The sequence below is a fragment of the Echiichthys vipera genome (assembly GCF_963691815.1).
Source record: "Echiichthys vipera genome assembly, chromosome: 1".
Taxonomy (NCBI): Eukaryota; Metazoa; Chordata; class Actinopteri; order Perciformes; family Trachinidae; genus Echiichthys; species Echiichthys vipera.
Genome location: NC_139826.1, coordinates 24,692,119 through 24,710,426, shown reverse-complemented (window position 1 = coordinate 24,710,426; position 18,308 = coordinate 24,692,119). Strand labels below are relative to the sequence as shown.

The 18,308-nt window shown below is 39.4% G+C and overlaps 1 protein-coding gene across 2 annotated transcripts in view; it reads right to left on the bottom strand.

Annotated features, from left to right (window-relative positions):
• The window catches only part of sbf2 (SET binding factor 2), a 93,050-nt gene that overhangs the window by 45,818 nt on the left and 28,924 nt on the right, over positions 1 to 18,308 (bottom strand). For both annotated transcript variants that reach the window (XM_083916421.1, XM_083916422.1), the window contains exons 3-11: positions 14,288 to 14,425; positions 9,010 to 9,144; positions 8,457 to 8,567; positions 7,080 to 7,185; positions 3,444 to 3,576; positions 1,813 to 1,921; positions 1,394 to 1,507; positions 795 to 872; positions 504 to 617 (exon numbers count right to left, since the gene is read on the bottom strand). In XM_083916421.1, coding sequence (XP_083772547.1) covers positions 504 to 617; positions 795 to 872; positions 1,394 to 1,507; positions 1,813 to 1,921; positions 3,444 to 3,576; positions 7,080 to 7,185; positions 8,457 to 8,567; positions 9,010 to 9,144; positions 14,288 to 14,425 — 1,038 coding nt within the window. The remainder of the gene's footprint in view (positions 1 to 503; positions 618 to 794; positions 873 to 1,393; positions 1,508 to 1,812; positions 1,922 to 3,443; positions 3,577 to 7,079; positions 7,186 to 8,456; positions 8,568 to 9,009; positions 9,145 to 14,287; positions 14,426 to 18,308) is intronic.

The following is an 18,308-nucleotide window of genomic DNA, read 5'->3' as shown; positions in this document are numbered from 1 at the left end:
ACTTCAGGCGAATAAGCTGAGCGTTTGTTTTATAATGTGATCCATGTGGGGTACTTTGAGGATGATGTGCTGAGGAGTTACCACGGAGACACCACATACACGAACAAACAAAAACCCCGGCACAAAACAAAAATGTAAACCTAATACGTTTCACATGGCTCATGGCCGGGCTTTGCCCAAGGTTACGGGACTGTGTCCGAAGCTTGCATAAACAAAAGGATAGCTTTGCGGCAGAGTCATGAAGCCTCAACAACACGCACACTCAAATAACCACACACAAACACATACTTTATACAGCCCTGACAGGTTTATCAGTTAGGTCTTAATACGTAATTCCACACTGTTGGACTCGGGCTTAAGCATTCTTGGCAGATCAAAAAGAACAATGTGAATGCTGCAGAGCAATTGCTAAAGGAGTTTAATCTAAGGTCAGGTATTGGAAAATAAGATTTTTGCAACATTTGAATTTCAGCACTGGGGATCCCAATATGTCGTTACCTTACCTTGTGAAAGTGAATAACAGGTTCAGAATGAATGCGAATGAGCTGCAGACAAGATCTGTAGCCCTGGAAGAGTTGTGCAAACAACCTGAGAAAGACGGCCCTCACCTCCTTGTCCTGCAAAACACACACACTACTCATCAAAAAACTATGCCACAGTCTGATAAGCTAATTTTGCAACAGACATGTCATTTGTCTTGAGAGTAATAGGTTACCGCCAATTGATGAACTCCCTCCAATACTAACCTTTTGACGATAAGAGAGTTCATCATGTGTTAAGAGATGCTCACTTACCAACAACTTGAGGTTGGAGGGTGCTGTGCGAGGTGGAGGAAACGCATTGTCTGCTATCTCAAGATCAGGGTGCAAAACCTATGAGGAATAAATGTACGATTTACTTGTCTTCATTTAAAAAATGCTTTTAAGTGGAGAAACAACTGCTACAACAACATCAGTGAACTTTCCTTGTGCATGATGAGTAACCAGATAACAAGGCATACCATAAAAAAAATAACTTCATGAATAAATGAAAGTAAGAACATCAATTTTATCAATTAATTAATGACTACATGTATCATCTAAAATACTGTTTGGCAAATTCATTTGGATATTTATGTATTCAAAGTCATTCTTTTATACATTTTTATACTGTCCTTCATTCATTTGAGTATGAGAATCCAAGAATTGTTTAGTGTTAAATTCTTTTCTCTGTGAAAGTCAGACTATAAATATGCAAAACAAGAACAAACTGATTTGCGTATTTGGTGTTCAAAGTTGAATAATTTTTGGTTGCTCACAAATGAAAAAACATAGCTGTAACAATTTGTGGCTGTGTGTGTGTGTGTGTGTGTGTGTGTGTGTGTGTGTGTGTGTGGGTGTGCGTTTGTGCTCACCAGGGACAGAGAAGTTTGTGTTTGGTGTAACACAGGTTCAGGGAGCAGGGACAAGTGGATGCACTCAGGAATCTTTATTGTCCCTCCATCCAAGTCAGCAATAATAACATCCAACTGGTAAAACACAAAACACAGACAAGTCAGGTGGTTTGATTGCAGCTGTGACTTGTGCAAACACCGTGAGGAACTGCACGTATGCCTGACGGGGGTCAAGCCGAAACCAGTTAAATAAACATCTTGTTGAAGGGCAGATTACTTCATCTTTTAGTGTAAAAACTCTCCTGGTCCTCAAATATTACAATGCATGCTCACTTTTAACTCTTAAGAATGACAATATTTGTTAATGATTCACAAGTGTTTTACAGCATTATAGTTTTGCATGCAAGTAAGAGAGATGCTTGTGACACATCTGCACCCACCAGGTCCTGGATTTCAGTCTGAAACATTGAGTGCACTCCGATGATGAAGGGAGTGGGCGAGCTCAACACCTCCAGCAGCCGTGAAGGTAGAATCGGGATGTAGGGGTAACTGAACAAAGGAGAGGAGAGTGAATACACATTACAGCTGCACAATCAATGTTTTTTTTCCCGGGATTTTTTTGAGATTGTGGAAACTTTAAAATTGAATATCATTCTTCTTTTTTTTTTATTGGTGAATTTTGTGTCCAGTTCCATTTGTTGTATTTTAGCAGTTTACTGAAATCAGCAGAAAAGCAGAACTCAGAGTTCACTTTAATATCTGTTTTATTTGTTGCAATTACTATAATCAAGTTGTATATTTTCTTAATATTGTGCTGTCTTAATACAAACAGAATGTACAATAATATTAAGAAGAAGAAGAAAGACCGATGGGGAAGAAACGAGAAATGGGTGGGAAACTGAGAGTCTAAAATATACTTCCCTTTGTTTGAGTGTACTTTATTATGAAAGTGAAACTCACATGACTTAACTTAAGATGGATAAGATAAAAACTGCACGTTGCCCTCACATGACGCTCACACATTTTGCAATGATATAATTTACAAGTTTCTGTGATTTTACATCATCCTCTACCAGAAACTAGGCCGATGCAACACAGACAATATTAGAATTACTTCCATATCGATATACAACATAATGATGGAGTGACGTCTGCTTTCACACTACATGTATGCATAACAAAATGTTGAAAAAGAGTCAGGGAATATTTCATATGTCATCTCACTACCACTACCTTATATGATCTCATAAATGTGTGCTACTTACAGTATATAAAACAGCCTTTTAGAACAAGAATTTAACTTATGTCGCAGTATCTTGTCTTACAGGTGATCAAAAAAACAAGTGAAACTGTGATACTATGGCATTTGTGGTTTAGGAGTTATTAGTAGTTTGTCTAATAAGCACAGGGTTAACGGTTTGATCCCCAGCTCCTGGCCACACATTTAGTGTCTCTGGGCAAGATACTGAACATTAGAAGACATAAACAGGGTTTGGTGTCTTTGAATAGGCGAATGAGAAGCATTTTGAAGCACTTTGTCCAGATTAGTAGTAGCTAAGTCTGCTTGCACAAGAGAACCATTTGCATCACATTTCATCAGCAACAGTCTTCTTCTTTCTCTTTCCTTTCTTATCATATTAACACATGCATATAGTCATTAATATTTCAATAAGAGCTGAACGATATGAGGAAAAATATCGAATTGTAGTCATGTTGTGGTCTGCAGTTTCTGAGTTTAAAAAATGTTTCACAAGAAATACAGTAATGTGTACAATTGCTCGAAAAAGGGAAGGAGGTGAATCACTGTACATGTGAAAGGCACTTCTACGAGAAGTGAATTCTGGAAAGTGAGTGGAAAAACCCATTGAGGTTACTAGATAAACGAGGTTGAACAAGGTCAAATTTTGTGATCTCATCCAGTAGATGTACCCGTTTCTAGAACTGAATACAATGAAGAACAAAGTTAATCATCAGTCGAATCACAAGCCATAGAAGTCATGACACTAGCTGAGTTGTTAGTTCATAGTCGCATAAGAATCTGTCCCACCGCTGGGGTCAAACACATGCTTACCTGTATTTAAGGGGAAACATAAGGGCTTCCAGGGCGCGACACGCCTCTCCGAGTCTCTGGTAACTGGTGGAGTGGAACAAAACCTTGTGTTCTGTCAGAACCGCACAAAACAGGCTTAGGACATTTTGGATTCCTGGAGGGAGAGATGCAACAGAGAACGAAGCTAATGAGGTATTTGTTAGAATGTGTCTGCCACATTGTTCCAGATCATTCTACAAACATCTGTGGCTATTTGTGGAGGATTTTCAAACTTTTTATCATCATTATTATTATAATTATATACAAAGATTAGATCGCATAATATTTATTTGGGAGTTCTGTATGCATCCATAAGCTTCAAGACTGAATAATGCGATTCAAAACGTGCAATATGTTGTTTCTTTTTTTCTTATGATTTTGTGTCATGCAGACCAACCATACCAATCTTAATTAAGAAGGTTGTAGTGCTACTTATGGATTAGATTGTATGCTTTGTGCACTAATGTCATTTTGAAAATAGGCCTGCTATTGCTGCAGAATGGGCTGCATGTCTCCAAAACCTATGGAGTTAATTCAAATCAGATTTTGTCAAATGTAAGTACAATGCTTGAGACTGCTGCCTAAGCACCTACAGAACAGTTTATGTATTAAGTAAATTGCTGCAAAATTACTTTAGCTCTTGCAACATTGTTGTTGGTGTCTTTATCAATTGCAACTTTGATAATAATAGTTAGATTATAATAATCAATGCACATAGTCTGCAAACCAAACACCCACTGCTTTTCTAAGACGTGAAACTTGCTGGCTCATGACGACAAAAACAATTCCCCAACCAAATGGGTCAGTTTATGTTTAACACTGAATATAAACCTAAAGGAAAACTCACCTCTAAAAACAAAGGAAACTACACACTCCTATACAATATAAATAATTTCAAATACCGATGTGATAATCAGGAAGAGTTTACAGTTCCTGTTATTGTTTCCTATCAAGCAACTGACAGACCAATTCATCACACATTGGAGTGATAAAGAAAGAGGAACACTGGCAGACATATCAGCGCCACTGGGGGCGCTGGGTCTGGATGTTTGCCTGCCTGAGTGAAGCATTTCAGTGATAAACAGGAAACTGAATACGAGCCTCAGCAAAATCTAGTAAACATGCTTATCAAACAAATGAGTGGCTTCATCTTTTATAGACATTGTGAGTCCAAATTCTGCTCCTTTTTTGCAGAACAGTGTTTCTCGCTTACTTCACTACTGAAGCTCTGGTTTAATAATCACACCTCAGGTTCAGGTGTTTACTTATCTTGTGGAAACAGCAACTCACTTCCGAGCCCTAAATAAAAAGTGACAGCAACATCCCTGGACAACAGACAAAGGTAACAAACAACAAACAACAGGGCTGTTGATGGCTGGTTTTATCTCGCCCCCGGCCGGGGATGTACTTCCTGTTCAGTGTGACATGTTTAACACACATTCCTCTCTGGTGACTCGAGTGACCTGTGCACACACAATGATGTGCCGACCTGACCGCCTGTACAGTTACCAGTCAATCCTTTTATGGACATGAGGATGACCTAAACAGAGGAAACAATGCACTTATTCTCTCCACTTACATGTAGCTGATCAGCTGACTTATTATATTTACCTTCCTGTCAGCATGCAGAGAAATCAGTTTTAAGGGCGGTGGAATGACTGACTGCCAAACTTCAACTGTCACTTTCACTTGGTATGCCATGACGGCTTGACTCTCAATCACAGCTTCCTGCATAAATGTGTCCTGCTACACAGTCTAAAACAAATATTATATGAAGAGTTAATCAAAGTGGGATTAAGGACAAAGCCGGTTATTACAACAATCTGCTACTTGTTGCTACAACAGCAGGAGGACTGACAGACAGATTACTGTACGATTTTTTTCCTGGTATGATCAGAAGATATACTGAGCCATTTGATGTCTATGGTCCTACATTAACCCTCTGTGGTATGCATATATAAATACATTTGCTTGCCAAGAGTTAGATGAAAAGAGTGATAACACTGTCATGTTTTTACACTTAATATAAGGCTTACAGCCAGGAGACAGTCAGCATAGCACAGCTACCCTGGCTCCATCCAAAGGTTTAAAAAAAAAAATCTGCCTTCCAGGACGTTATATCTTGTTTGATTAAGACGTACACAAGTGCAAAAATTATACTTAGTGGTTTTAAAGCCCCTGAACACCCACACAAGTGTTTTCAGTTAATCTGGTTTATTAGACCTTCTCAGGACTGTGTGGGTATGTCTACTGTAATTGACATCTTCCAGAGTCTCCTATTAGCTTTGTTTCACCTGTTAAGGCGGGACAAAGTACACCTTTATCATTCTCAGTGGTAGATGGACGGTTATGACCTCATAAATCCCCATCAAATTCTCATCAAAGCCCCGCCTACCTTTAACCCAAACAGATGTCTAATCAGCCAGAATAACTGAAAACACCTGTGTGGGTGTTCAGGGGTTTTAAGGTTACCTATTTTCCACTGCATTATCTTACAAATACTGTCACAAGAGGAAACCATGACATGCTTATGAGGACTGACAGGCCATGGTCAAGATTGCTTTGTTTTGTGTATCCAGATTGGCTACAAATGCATGACTTCCAGATAACCCTGATCACATGTGTATCGTGCAAGTACCCCCCATGTGCATGTCCAAACAAATAAAGGATGGTGTTAATACACTCAAGAAATAAAATCCACTTTGTTTTGAATTACATTCCTCTAATCAAATGAGAATGCAGTAAATGAGGGCCAACTTTCCATTACAAATCAAATTTCAGGTGAATTATATTCAATTTCACTCTAACAGATGTGCGCCTAGAGTTGCAAAAAGTGAACGAAAGCAAATTCTTCTAAAATGACCTTTTTCTAAAATCTAGAAATATGATGCACAATAACTCAGTTTATGTTTTTATGCCAAACCGTCATTTTCAAGGGCTGAGAAAATTGCTTGTGCAAACTGTTTACAGTCCAATACATTAACATATTAAGCAAATGCGCCACGTGAAACCACCAAACTGAATCAAATCTTCATCATGCGCTTGTTCTAGCCCAAACAAAATTACAGAAGCACTGACAGGACAAAGCGAAAACCACATGATGTTGCCCCAGTCTCATTTTGTTTAGAATTAATCCAAGTTCTTAATGACTCATTGCTAAAGAGTCCTGATTGTAAAAGTCCTATATAGCTGCAGTTTACCACCATGTGATTAGAAAAGTAGAACATTAGCCTCGAAAATCTGAATGGATCAAGACTGAATGAATGTAAAATATGTCAGACACATTAAGCTGCTTAATCAAATCGACTTAGACTGTGATGCCACTAATATGATTAAGACAGATGTTCTCTAAATGTGTCATAACTGTCAGATTATAAAAACCAACAACACAAAACATCTTAAAAGCTAAATGGGAAATCAAATCATGTAGACGTGACCAACTGCAGCAGTGAACAATTGTTCATTCAGCACATTTTACAGGAGGATTCATGCTTATAACAATTTAATGACGGCGCAGAAATAAAGTTATACAGTCACTACCAACTCATAGAATGACTCAATAAGCCTCTTCCTGTCTCATGGTTACTAGTTAGTAGTAATCAAAGTGCCTGGACCCACCCAGCTGCTGGAAGAGCAGAGCAACACTTTTGCATGTGACAGGCAACGTGTCGTTCAGAGGGGTCTGGATGAGCTGCCGGTCTCCTGCTCCCAGGCTAAACAGCTTCTGTAAAGAAAAACATAAGCAGCAAAGGTCAGAAAACAGTCATGGAAATTTTTTATAGCCATTACCTCTACTGCAACTGACAGTTATCCATTAAGATTTATAACCTGACTGTACTGTGGCTGTATCACATAAAGAAGACACATGCTATTCAGTGCTACACAGACACTGCAGCTGCAGGACTGCATTAGCCATTTAAATGAGTTTGCCTGTCACTGTGCAAAGAAAACCTCAATTACATGTTCACCAAAATATAACAGCTGCCGTACACACAGCAGCAGCAATATCACAAAATCCTTTAAAAAGATTCTCCCATAAAAGATATGTATTAAAAAACATTTCCATAGTGTATTTCTGCTGCTGAAATATGCATTTACTGATTAATCGAGTCAAATTGGTGATGCGACAGCTCTGCTTTGGATATCTACATCTTTGGAATGGTTTGTGATTGACATTTCAGTGTACTGGGAGGGGGAGATGTTGTTGGTAGAGACCTTTAAGATGTAGAACATAAAAGTGAAGTGAAAAATGAAAGGTATCTCAGGGTCTCCATTTATACAATTCTTGACATACCTACATGTTCAACAAGGTGCTGTTTTGACAAATGAGTCTGCTCCAGTGGTGAGGTTTTGCCTGAAGGCAGACTTGAGGACAGGGGATTTTTAGTGGCGTCTTGCAGGGGAACAGGCCAAATTCTTCCCTTTCACAAAACATTAGCCATGATTTTAAACAAAGTCCTATTTCTCCCTAGCAGCAGTTGTAAACGTACGATAATTTTTCCAATATGATTGAGACACATTTCGGCTCCAGGGTGTTTTGTTTAAAGGTGTAGGTAAGTAATCTATAGCCTGGTTCACTGCATTTATAGCCTCACCTTCTGACACGTGTCCTAAACTAAATGCTTTTTTAAAACCTCTAAACTATTATAAACACAATTTACGAGCTCTGCTGTCGGCTGTGCTTCTCTAGGTATTTTGCTCTGGGTAACATAATGGGGGAAAAAATGATGAATATTTATCAGAAAATTACTGCCTGTGGCTGGACAACAATCTCTGGCACCATCTGAACACGACATTCCTGATTGGCTGCACGGCAAACATAAATCATTTTAGTAGCCGCACCATCAAGCCTCAGCCATCAACTCCACAAACAACCACTGCTTCACAGCTGAACAGGACTGACATTGACCTTTTCTAGCCACCTGCGAGGAACAGGCAAGCAGCAGTGAGATGTCTGCGGTACTTTGAACACACTTTGCCTCGGTGGAGACTCACCTGGGATCCACCAGCAACAGGAACCTGGAATGTAAATAGGTTGGCCACCAGACCCTCCAAAGGGAAACTCAGGCTATCGATGTGCACTGTGTAGATCAGACCCAAGCACCCCTGGAAGAACAACATGTGAAATACAACAAAGACATTACAAATGAACAAACAAAGACGACAACTTCTCCATATAGTCATCAATATTACAGCTCATGGTAAAACTATTTTCTGTGACATTTAGGTGATGTTCGATATCACGGTTAATTCTAATAGCACCTACATGCATGTAGGAACAGAAGAAGCTATGAACATGAATAGCAAAGTTGACCGTGAGTCTGCGTTTAACTCATTCTGTGATGAAAAGATCAGAGTTGCTTATACGTCCATGTTTCATTTACTTTACTGAATTGCATCGTTACACTTAAGCAAACGCAAGCTTATTTCGCAGAGGGTAAAAGTAAATAAGAGTCATCTCTGAGTAACTCAATTCTGAGAATTCCTTCTGAACATGACACAAAAAATATTTTTTTTATCAAGATTTAATCATATGGTGTCTTATTACCCGGAATATTTCAGGATAATCCAGCCTGGACACGAGAATGAGACTTTTTGGTGCAAACACTTGAGCTGGCTGGATCAGGCCATCCTCCTCTGCCTCCTCATCTTCATCTCCATCAGCCTCAATACTCTTTGATCCCTGAAACATTAAAAAAAGAAAAAGAAACTCTTTCAGTTTAAGAGTTCAAGACAGTGCCATGGACTAGACCATGAAATGTACTGTAGAGCATGCCAGCACTGTTGAGCTCCTAGTTGAGCTTGTGAAAACAGCATGTGCCTCAAACTCATCACATTGTCCAGAACGTGTCTGGCATGTCCTATACAATACTTATTTGATATAATGGATGTGTCCCAACACAAAGAGTGTTCAGTGAAATTTAGTTTGATGAGCCAATTTGTGTACAAGTTTATGGATAGACACCCAACTTCTAACACACTTTTCCATTTTCCCTTGAGTGGTTATAATAGACACTATATAAAGCTGGACGACACGTATGAAAGTGAAGCCAAAATATCTCAAATACGGCGCTGCCATCTTGGAATTCTGGTACCAGAGTCTGTGCAGTAGTGATAGGACGATGGAGCTGTGGTATCGAAGTACCACTGATACACCCACCTGACCAATCAAAGGTCAATTAAAGCTTTCGATGAATCATGACATTTCACCACGTTTTAAAACATCAAATAACTAATTGAAACTAAGCATATCTGAAAAATAAACACTTGAATAAACACTGGTGTGATTAAAAACTGTTCTAAAATGATAGAAACCATCCTTGGGCAACTAGTTAGTTAGTAACTAGGGGGGGTTGAGATGTTTTGGCTATACTTTTGGGGACTCTGGACCATTAATTACCTTGTTTCCCAATCTGTCCCCATCAATGGACACAACAGATTTTTTTTTTAAGGTTAATAAAAGATCTTGCCTACAAAAATCACAAGTGGATTTCCTTAGAGAAGAGTCTAAATTAGTTCAGCAAATTAATGTTTCTTCCCTCACAGAGTCGCATAGTAACACAAATGTGTTTAATCTTTGAATGTTAATGTTTAATAATTATGATGTTTAGCAAGATATATCATTTACAGTTAGCCAAAATTAGCCAGAGAAACAATATTCTCACAATGTCTTTAACCACTGCTAACCTGAAGTTGTTTGAATATTACACACATACTATATGTGCACTTTCTGTGGTGTATTAGTACTCTAAAGATTGTAATTGATGGCAATAATATAACCAGAAACAAAGAATGGCCACAAGAAATTATAACTGTCCTGTTTAGGGATGGGAATCGAGAACAGGTAACAAATTGGAATCGGGATCGGCATCGTATGCCTTTGAGCTTATCAACTCCAGCATGTTTTTATGACGGTTAGCAATGACGTCAAACTCATGCGTCTACACTACTGGAAACTTGCGACAAGAAGGATTCATAGTGGTCAGGAAGAAACATTCCAAAGCGTGGTGTTATAATAATTAGTGACACACAGGCAGGCTTAGCACATTTTTTCTTTAAAAAACCTGAAAACCTTAATAAAAAAGAAAGCTGTAAAAATATCCTCTCATTTCATCTACACAGTGTTCAGACTCAGATTATAAAACAGTTGCGTTGACGGTCAAAATCTGGGTAGACAGATTTATTTTTACACAGAAACTTGATCAGGGATCAATAAGGGAAACGATAAAGATAAATTCGATAACGGCATTGGTATCAATAAAATCTTATAGATTCCCATTCCTAATCCTGTTAAAGAAACAGTTTCTAGATATGTAGTGACAAAAGTCTGGCATTATGAATGCACATTATACTGTAAGTCAAATCAAAGGAACTTTATAAAAAACATTATCAAACAAAGTCATCGACGTTATCTGCGTCTCCCCAAAATCACGTTGCGAAGGCAACAGCCTCAATCTGGTTCTAACTGTCTCCATCGGGGATTCATGAGCCCTATCAGAGCACTGATACACCAACTTCTCCGTGTTCATTCCTAACTAAAGCCCTTATCACAATCTGGTATATTTCCACAGGCAGTGAAAACATGCCATAAGTGCTTCAGTATCTCTGGACGAAGGAGTCCAGGATCAAAATATCAATATTCAGATGGAGGTCACATTTCATCATTATTCTTAGGATTTGGTTCAATTATTAGACAAAATACATTCTTCTGCCGCCTGTCTGGACTCTGCCTGGAATCCGACTGAGCAGATAAGGATGAGACCAAAGATTGTTACTCACGTTTCAAGAAGCTCATCAGTGCCATACACTGAATCCAGGAAGATGTGTTTATTTTGCAGAAACGTGATGTCTGGACCAGTCCAAATATAGCCTAATCTAATAATTAACACGAGGCTGACGGAAAAAAGCTAGTTTCTCAAATTCAAAAATATTTATAACAGAGTGTGTGTTATGTGTCTTGCTCAAGTGCGTTTTTGGCACACACAAGCATTGCTGTATTACTGTAAGCTGTAAAGTGCTAAAAAAGTAAAAGTAAAAACAACAACAAAAAAACATGATAAAATCAGAGTGTGTATCATGTGTTTTATACATACAGCAGTGCACAACCCTATGGACAGCTTCAGTATTCAGAGGCTGAATACTGAAGAAAATCTGACAGAGCAATTTATGGCACTCTTCTTTTAGTCAGTGAAAGTTTTACAACCTGTTTGATAATCCTGTGAGATTCTCTTAAAAATGAAGCCACTAAGGTGAGGCAAAGACAAAAAAAGTGAGGGGAAAAATACAACAAATGTTTACGGTATACATAAATATCAGCAACAACTGGATTAAACTTCTGTTGTCTCTACAGGTTATTAGATCTAATCTAAACTTTAAAAGTGGAGTGTGTGTGTGTGTGTGTGTGTGTGTGTGTGTGTGTGTGTGTGTGTGTGTGTGTGTGTGTGTGTGTGTGTGTGTGTGTCTGTGTGTGTGTGTGTGTGTGTGTGTGTGTGTAGCCCTCACTAATGGCCTTGCTAGTCCCTAGAAAACAGTAACAATGACACAATTACAAAAACATTAGGCCCCATAATCAAGTCGTAAATGACAACCCGTAGTCCATAGCCTGGAAACCAGATGACTCTGATGATGTTTAATTTGCTCTGGCACATTTGTCTGGCCTCCCTACTGTTCAAACAGACTTCCAGCTGACCTGGCCCTGTGGACCAATCACAACCATTTCTCTATGACGATGACTGACAAAAGAGCCTCATTCTACATGTTATATAGTTATATAAGCGGTACTAATCAAATATGAATCAAGATTCTTGTATTGGCTATATCTCAATAAAAATGTTGTCAGAAACACATTTTAACGCGTTGCTCGCTGCCATTTTTTTCTGCTACAAAACACCCAAACTTGCATGTGTCGTTCATTGCTACGTTGTTTAGTTGCTCTGATTGGTTGTCTATCTGATTGTGTCCAGAGGCATTTTGGAACATGAAAATGAACTTAGAGGTCCTAGACTAATACGCTGGTGATGCCCGGCTACATGGTCTCTCCACTGCCAGTGTGTTAGGCGGACAGAAAACAGCCCAAGGAGCATTAAAGCTTCAATACAGCTGAGGGATTTACAAAGTGTTGGGCAACAGGAAGTGTGTTAGTGAGCTTGTCTAAACCCCATGACTGTTAACAACTGGGCTATTTTTGGTTATTTTCTCCCTTTGATGAGACAATCTCCCTTAAATTCTTTCTCCTCTGATGCTTTTTGAAAAAGTGTGCCCAGTTGTGCAAACAGAGGAATGTTTCTGTAATTATGGTCTGATTCACACAACAACCTGGTAAAGTAATGAGGAAAGGATGAACTACTACAACACTAACTCTTAATGTTCTAGTGAAGTAATTAATCTTGAAAGTTGACACATATTTCTCGTACACGGCCACAAAACGTTTTGCTGATCTGACTGGAATGTGATGGACGACTGCCTTCCACATGCAAGAGGAAGTGAAGTCACAGCGGGCAGAGCGACAGGAGTCATTTAAGGCCTCTAACAGAGGAAAACACAGTGAAACAATTAGCTTGGTATTCTGTGGGCTTTTGGCAAGGAGAGACATTAACTAGATCATTCACAAGTACAAAAATGATCCCGTCCAAACAAATCTGTTGTAATCAATAATTTATGAGGTTTTTGAACATTTGTGCCATAACCACTAATGTGCAATCAAACACAATCTGTATGCATGAGTAAATCAAATAAAAAGCGCTGGAGGGGAGCAGATGGACATCCTGTCCTTTATGGCAGCGTCCCTCAGCAGGCTCACAATTTATTAGTCTTAAACCAAGCAGCCTTTTGTTTTTTACTAATGCCTCAAATTCTGAGAGACATCACGCACATGACAGACATCCTTAAAAAAGACTGTAAAAAAAACAAAACAATAACCCTAAAACGAGAACCGAAAATGAGAACCATCGCATTGACCGACCAAGGTATCCTGATGGCTTTCATAAGAGTGACACGAAAAAGAACCTCATGCATATCCAGGAGTCCATGAAACTCTATAATTATATTGTAATGATCTTATAGACCTTTTCAACAGAATTCTATTGCTAGGCAACAGCCTGGGTCCTTTCCTGTCAGTGGATGCAATTGGCATTCACTGACTGATATAGTCTATAAGGAGGATGTGAAGCCTACTGCTCACTGTGGAGTGATGAAGTGAAATATTTGTGCTTACAGATTTCACTTCATCGGGATGGATGAGTCTAGCCTGGTGGCTCAGTTGTAGAACGGTTCCCTCACAGAGCTCTGTTCTGTGTATTATGTTATTAGTATGTTCTTTTACACGGTGCTCCTGTTTACTCCAACAGTCCTAAAACAGCTGTACAAAAGCGGGGCTGAGACTTTATGACTGCGACCGTCTGTGTTGGCCCTCTGATGGACAGAAAAACATACGCCCCAGTGACATTGGCTACGTTAGGAATGCCCACCCTCAGCTAAATGCTAAAAACTAAAAACTAAATGACCGAAACTTCTTCAGTCCATTCATGATTTATTTAATGCTTTTTTCATGCTGAATGATTTATGTCCAAGAAACTTGTGAGCACATCTCTCGTAAAGATTAAAGTAATGTTTTGCATGATTCTTTGAGGAGAAACTCCAGATCTGTCGATTAAATCAACTTAACGAACAGTTGACATAATCATATTAATGCTCGTTGTCTATGAATTTATTTAATTGAGGACAGCCCTAAAGCTACAGCTTCCTGTGATCCTGGTAAAAGGACAAGCTATTGCAGAGAATAAACAAATGAAGTGTGCTGTGCATGAATGAAAAGGGCACAATCTTACCTGCAGATTGACCTCAGCCTCGTAGAAAGTGAGGCAGGAGCAGTAATGTCGGTCTGAATCGATATCTGTCAGCACAACGGTGAAGAAGGTGGGTGCTTTCCTATCCCTGGACAGCCTCCAACCTCCAGGCTGGCAGAACTGAAAAGATATTTAAGAAAATGCCATTACATGAGAATATGACAAAGGGCAATTCACAAAACATGGTCATGGTGTTACTGTGACTTAACCTGGAATCATTTCAGAGACAACTGTTTCACTGTTATTGTCAAATATTTGAAATTGTTAAAATCTCCAGGGGCTTTTTTATGATCCCTGAAACTTTGTGATGGACCTTAAATGGACAGGGCATCGGCATGTTACTGTAACTAATATCTAATCCTGAGGCCACCATAGAGAGCGCAGACAGGATGTCCTGTTTCAGTGCAGCAATTACATCTGCTCATCAGAGCGGGAAGTGGCGTGTTCAGTATTTATTTTCCTTGAAAGTCATCAGCGAAGGTTTGAGGCCAGACTGCCCGAGCTCATTAACTGTCTGACCGTAAAAGTGAAACATCTTAAATAAGACAAAAAAATGGAAAAAACTTCCAGGAATCAAACCACATACCAGTGGGTTACACTTTGGTACATAAGATTAAATTAAGTTTAAAACTGCAAGTAACAACAAACATTTATTTATCTTGCTGTCTAAACTGGATTTTAAGTGAAGTCAATTTTGTTTTATTTCAATAGTCCAATATCGCAAGTTTTGGATAAGGAAAGGAAAAACTCCTAAAAACAAAAACAAAAAAGTTTAACGAGAAAAAAAATAGAAGAAAGCTCAGGAAGAGCAACTAAGAAGGGGATCCCTCTCCCTGGACGGACCGGCATGCAATAGATGTCATGTGTACAGAATTACCAACAAGATAAAATAGCGGTATAGACAGTCCAAATGATGAACACTATACACAGAATGTACACATTTTATTAAACACCAATTCAACTCCGGTTGTCTGGATTAAAGATTCAGTCTCAAACTTACTGGCTAAGCTTTGGATCCAAGTGAGTAAAGCAAATCAAAATTCCAAAAATATTCCCGGAATAAACCATTATTCATTTTTCCAAAAACTGTTTAGTGAGAGTTTAAAAAGCACACAAATCAACAATTTCGATGCATGACAAAACAGAGCCATTTTTTGCAAATTGTGGGCACTTAACTCAGAACGACTGTTACCATAATAAAAATAGCATGTCAAACAGGTTTAAAGTATCAGAGGACCAGCATGAGTCATAACAAATCCACACAAAACATCTGCAAAATGTGTGGAAAAAGCATTCTGTTAGATACAAGCAGGAACCTCCGGGACTGAAAAATGAAGCCAATGTAGAGGAGCCAAAAACCGCAGTTCTTCGAGTGGCCACTTGATGCTGGCTCACATCTCACCTGATTAAATTAAATGAAGGCTTAGAGTTCTGCATAATTAAGGGCATGGCTGCTTTGAGTTACAGTTACAGTTACGTTTTTGGATTAGCCGGGAGTTAGGCAAAGTCAGGCACTGCCAAGATGGTGATGTTGAGACACCCACACTGAGCTACGAATGAAAAACTATTATCTTGTAACAAGAAATCTAAGATGTTAATGATGGGCGTGGAGAAATGGATACATTATTATTATTTCAAAGGCACAAGAGCAGAGGGCCAAAATATGGGATGCAGGCGGGCATTTGGTCAGAGAGACAAGTGTTTTTGTCTCGTCTCACTGTGTTTTTGCTGGAGGCTCAACTAGCCCTGGCGCTGAAAACAGTGTTTAGACTGCTCCTCAGGGGTTACACAGGGGATCACCGGACACATGGAGGAAGAGAGGAGACTGGGTGAAGGAGGGGTGCGTGAGGGCAAAAACAGATGGATTGATGGATCTGTGTACAGCCAAAGACAAATATGCTGGCGAGGTAGTGTCTCTTGGGCAGAAAAAGAAGAGGAGTAAAGAGAAGTAGAAGAGGAGTGGGAGAAATGGAGATTAAGAGAGGAAGAGAGGAAAATGGGGGTGGGAGGGGGGGGTTGGCTTGTTCAACCTGGTTCAGACCAGGATACTACCATCGTCCAGCAGATACAATAGCTTGCAGGAAATCTGTTAAACCTGCTTTGTGGTGAGGTGTGCATGATTGTGTGCCATGTGTGTGTGTGTGTGCACAGTCAGGCCAGGCAGGACTCAAGGACAAGTGCAGATAACTGTGATCCTGTCCTAAACTATTCCAACTATGCCATTCATTGTTGTCAAAAAAGAGATAAAACACCTTTGGGAATGCTTAGCAGGAGATACAATATCCTGTGTGTGTGTGTGTGAGAGAGAGAGAGAGAGAGAGAGAGAGAGAGAGAGAGAGAGAGAGAGAGAGAGAGAGAGAGAGAGAGAGAGAGAGAGAGAGAGAGAGAGAGAGAGAGAGAGAGAGAGAGAGAGAGAGAGAGAGAGAGAGAGAGAGAGAGAGAGAGTGTGTGTGTGTGTGTGTGTGTGTGTGTGTGTGTGTGTGTGTGTGTGTGTGTGTGTGTGTGTTTGTGTGTGTGTGTGTGTGTGTGTGTGTGTGTATGAGAGAGAGGAACTGACTGTAAGAGTGTCATGCAGCGAGCACGTGGAGGCGCGATTAATTGACTTCCCTGATATTAAATCAGTGCTTCCTTTAAGCCGTTATCTCGCCTGTAGGTCTGCAGAGAAACACTTGAGGGCTGGCGCTCGTTCAAAGACACTTTAGGGAGTTCAGTGTTTGGTAATCTCCACTTTGTTCTGGGACTATCGCATCCAGACACACTACTGACATCATTTTAGATAGAACTTATGCCTGTCTAACTAAAAGATGAATTATTGTTTTGTTTAAACGTTGCTGGATCCAATAATGACTTTACAAAAGGGGGCAAAGTTCAATGAAATGAAAAAAAAACATAATTTCATCCAACATTATTTGCTCATGACTCTCATTCTGAGTTATATTGTTGACAACAAGTATGGTTTGTATCCTACACAAAGGTGTCCCTAGAGATATTATTGTACATATAGAATTGTGTGCTTGTTGTAACCCAGGTTGAAGTGTAACCCAGGTCAACAATAATCTAATCAATCACAAAGGGCTCCTGAAGTGATAAATATCCAGGTCATTTAGGTTAATAAACTATTTGGAACATGATAGGTGTCTTGATGATTTCAAAATATGCCCCGCTTTTTCGCACATTTTGCAAAAATCAAGGAAATCTCTGGAGCTTTTTGTAAATGTTGGTAATCATTTAAAAAACAAATTAATAAATATATATGCACAACTGTGCGTAAACAGCGAAAATAAGCTGATGCTATTTTTTTTAAACATCCTACTTGAAACATTATTTATTTTGCATTCAGCCAAACACTGACTGCAGTGTGGATATAAACACATGGCTAGTCCTGGAAGGCAGAATTGAAGAAATTATGTTTAAAGGCACTTATTATGCTCATTTCTAGGTTCCTACTTGTATTTTGGTTTTCTACTAGAACATGTTTACATGCTTGTTGAAATTTTAAATTATTACTTATTTTCTCATAATGTCTATCTGAATATACCTGTATTCACTCTGTCTGAAACGCTCCTTAGTGCCTGTCTCTTTAAGTCCTCCTCCCGGAGCGCCCACTAACTCGCTGGGTAGAGCGGGCGCCCCATATACAGAGGCTAAGTCCTCAATGCAGCAGTCCAGGTCCAACTCTGACTTGTGGCCCTTCGCTGCCCAAAAAAGCTTTGTCTGCTCTTGTTGGTTGGCACTCACATCTCTGCACCCACAGCATCTACGGCCGGTGAATGACTGTAACAGCACTGCAGCTGCACGGTCTAACTATAATATAGTTGTGACATCACAACCCTACAGAGCAGGTCACAAGCCCTGAGCTATCCTCCAGGCTCAAGAACAACTACTACACAACCATACGGAAGTCCTGACGGCTCGTTTAAAGATACAGTTTCTGAATACAGGCTGTGTGCATTTCTCTGTTGATTGAGCATTTTGCTACTTTCACTGAATTTATACAGCACCT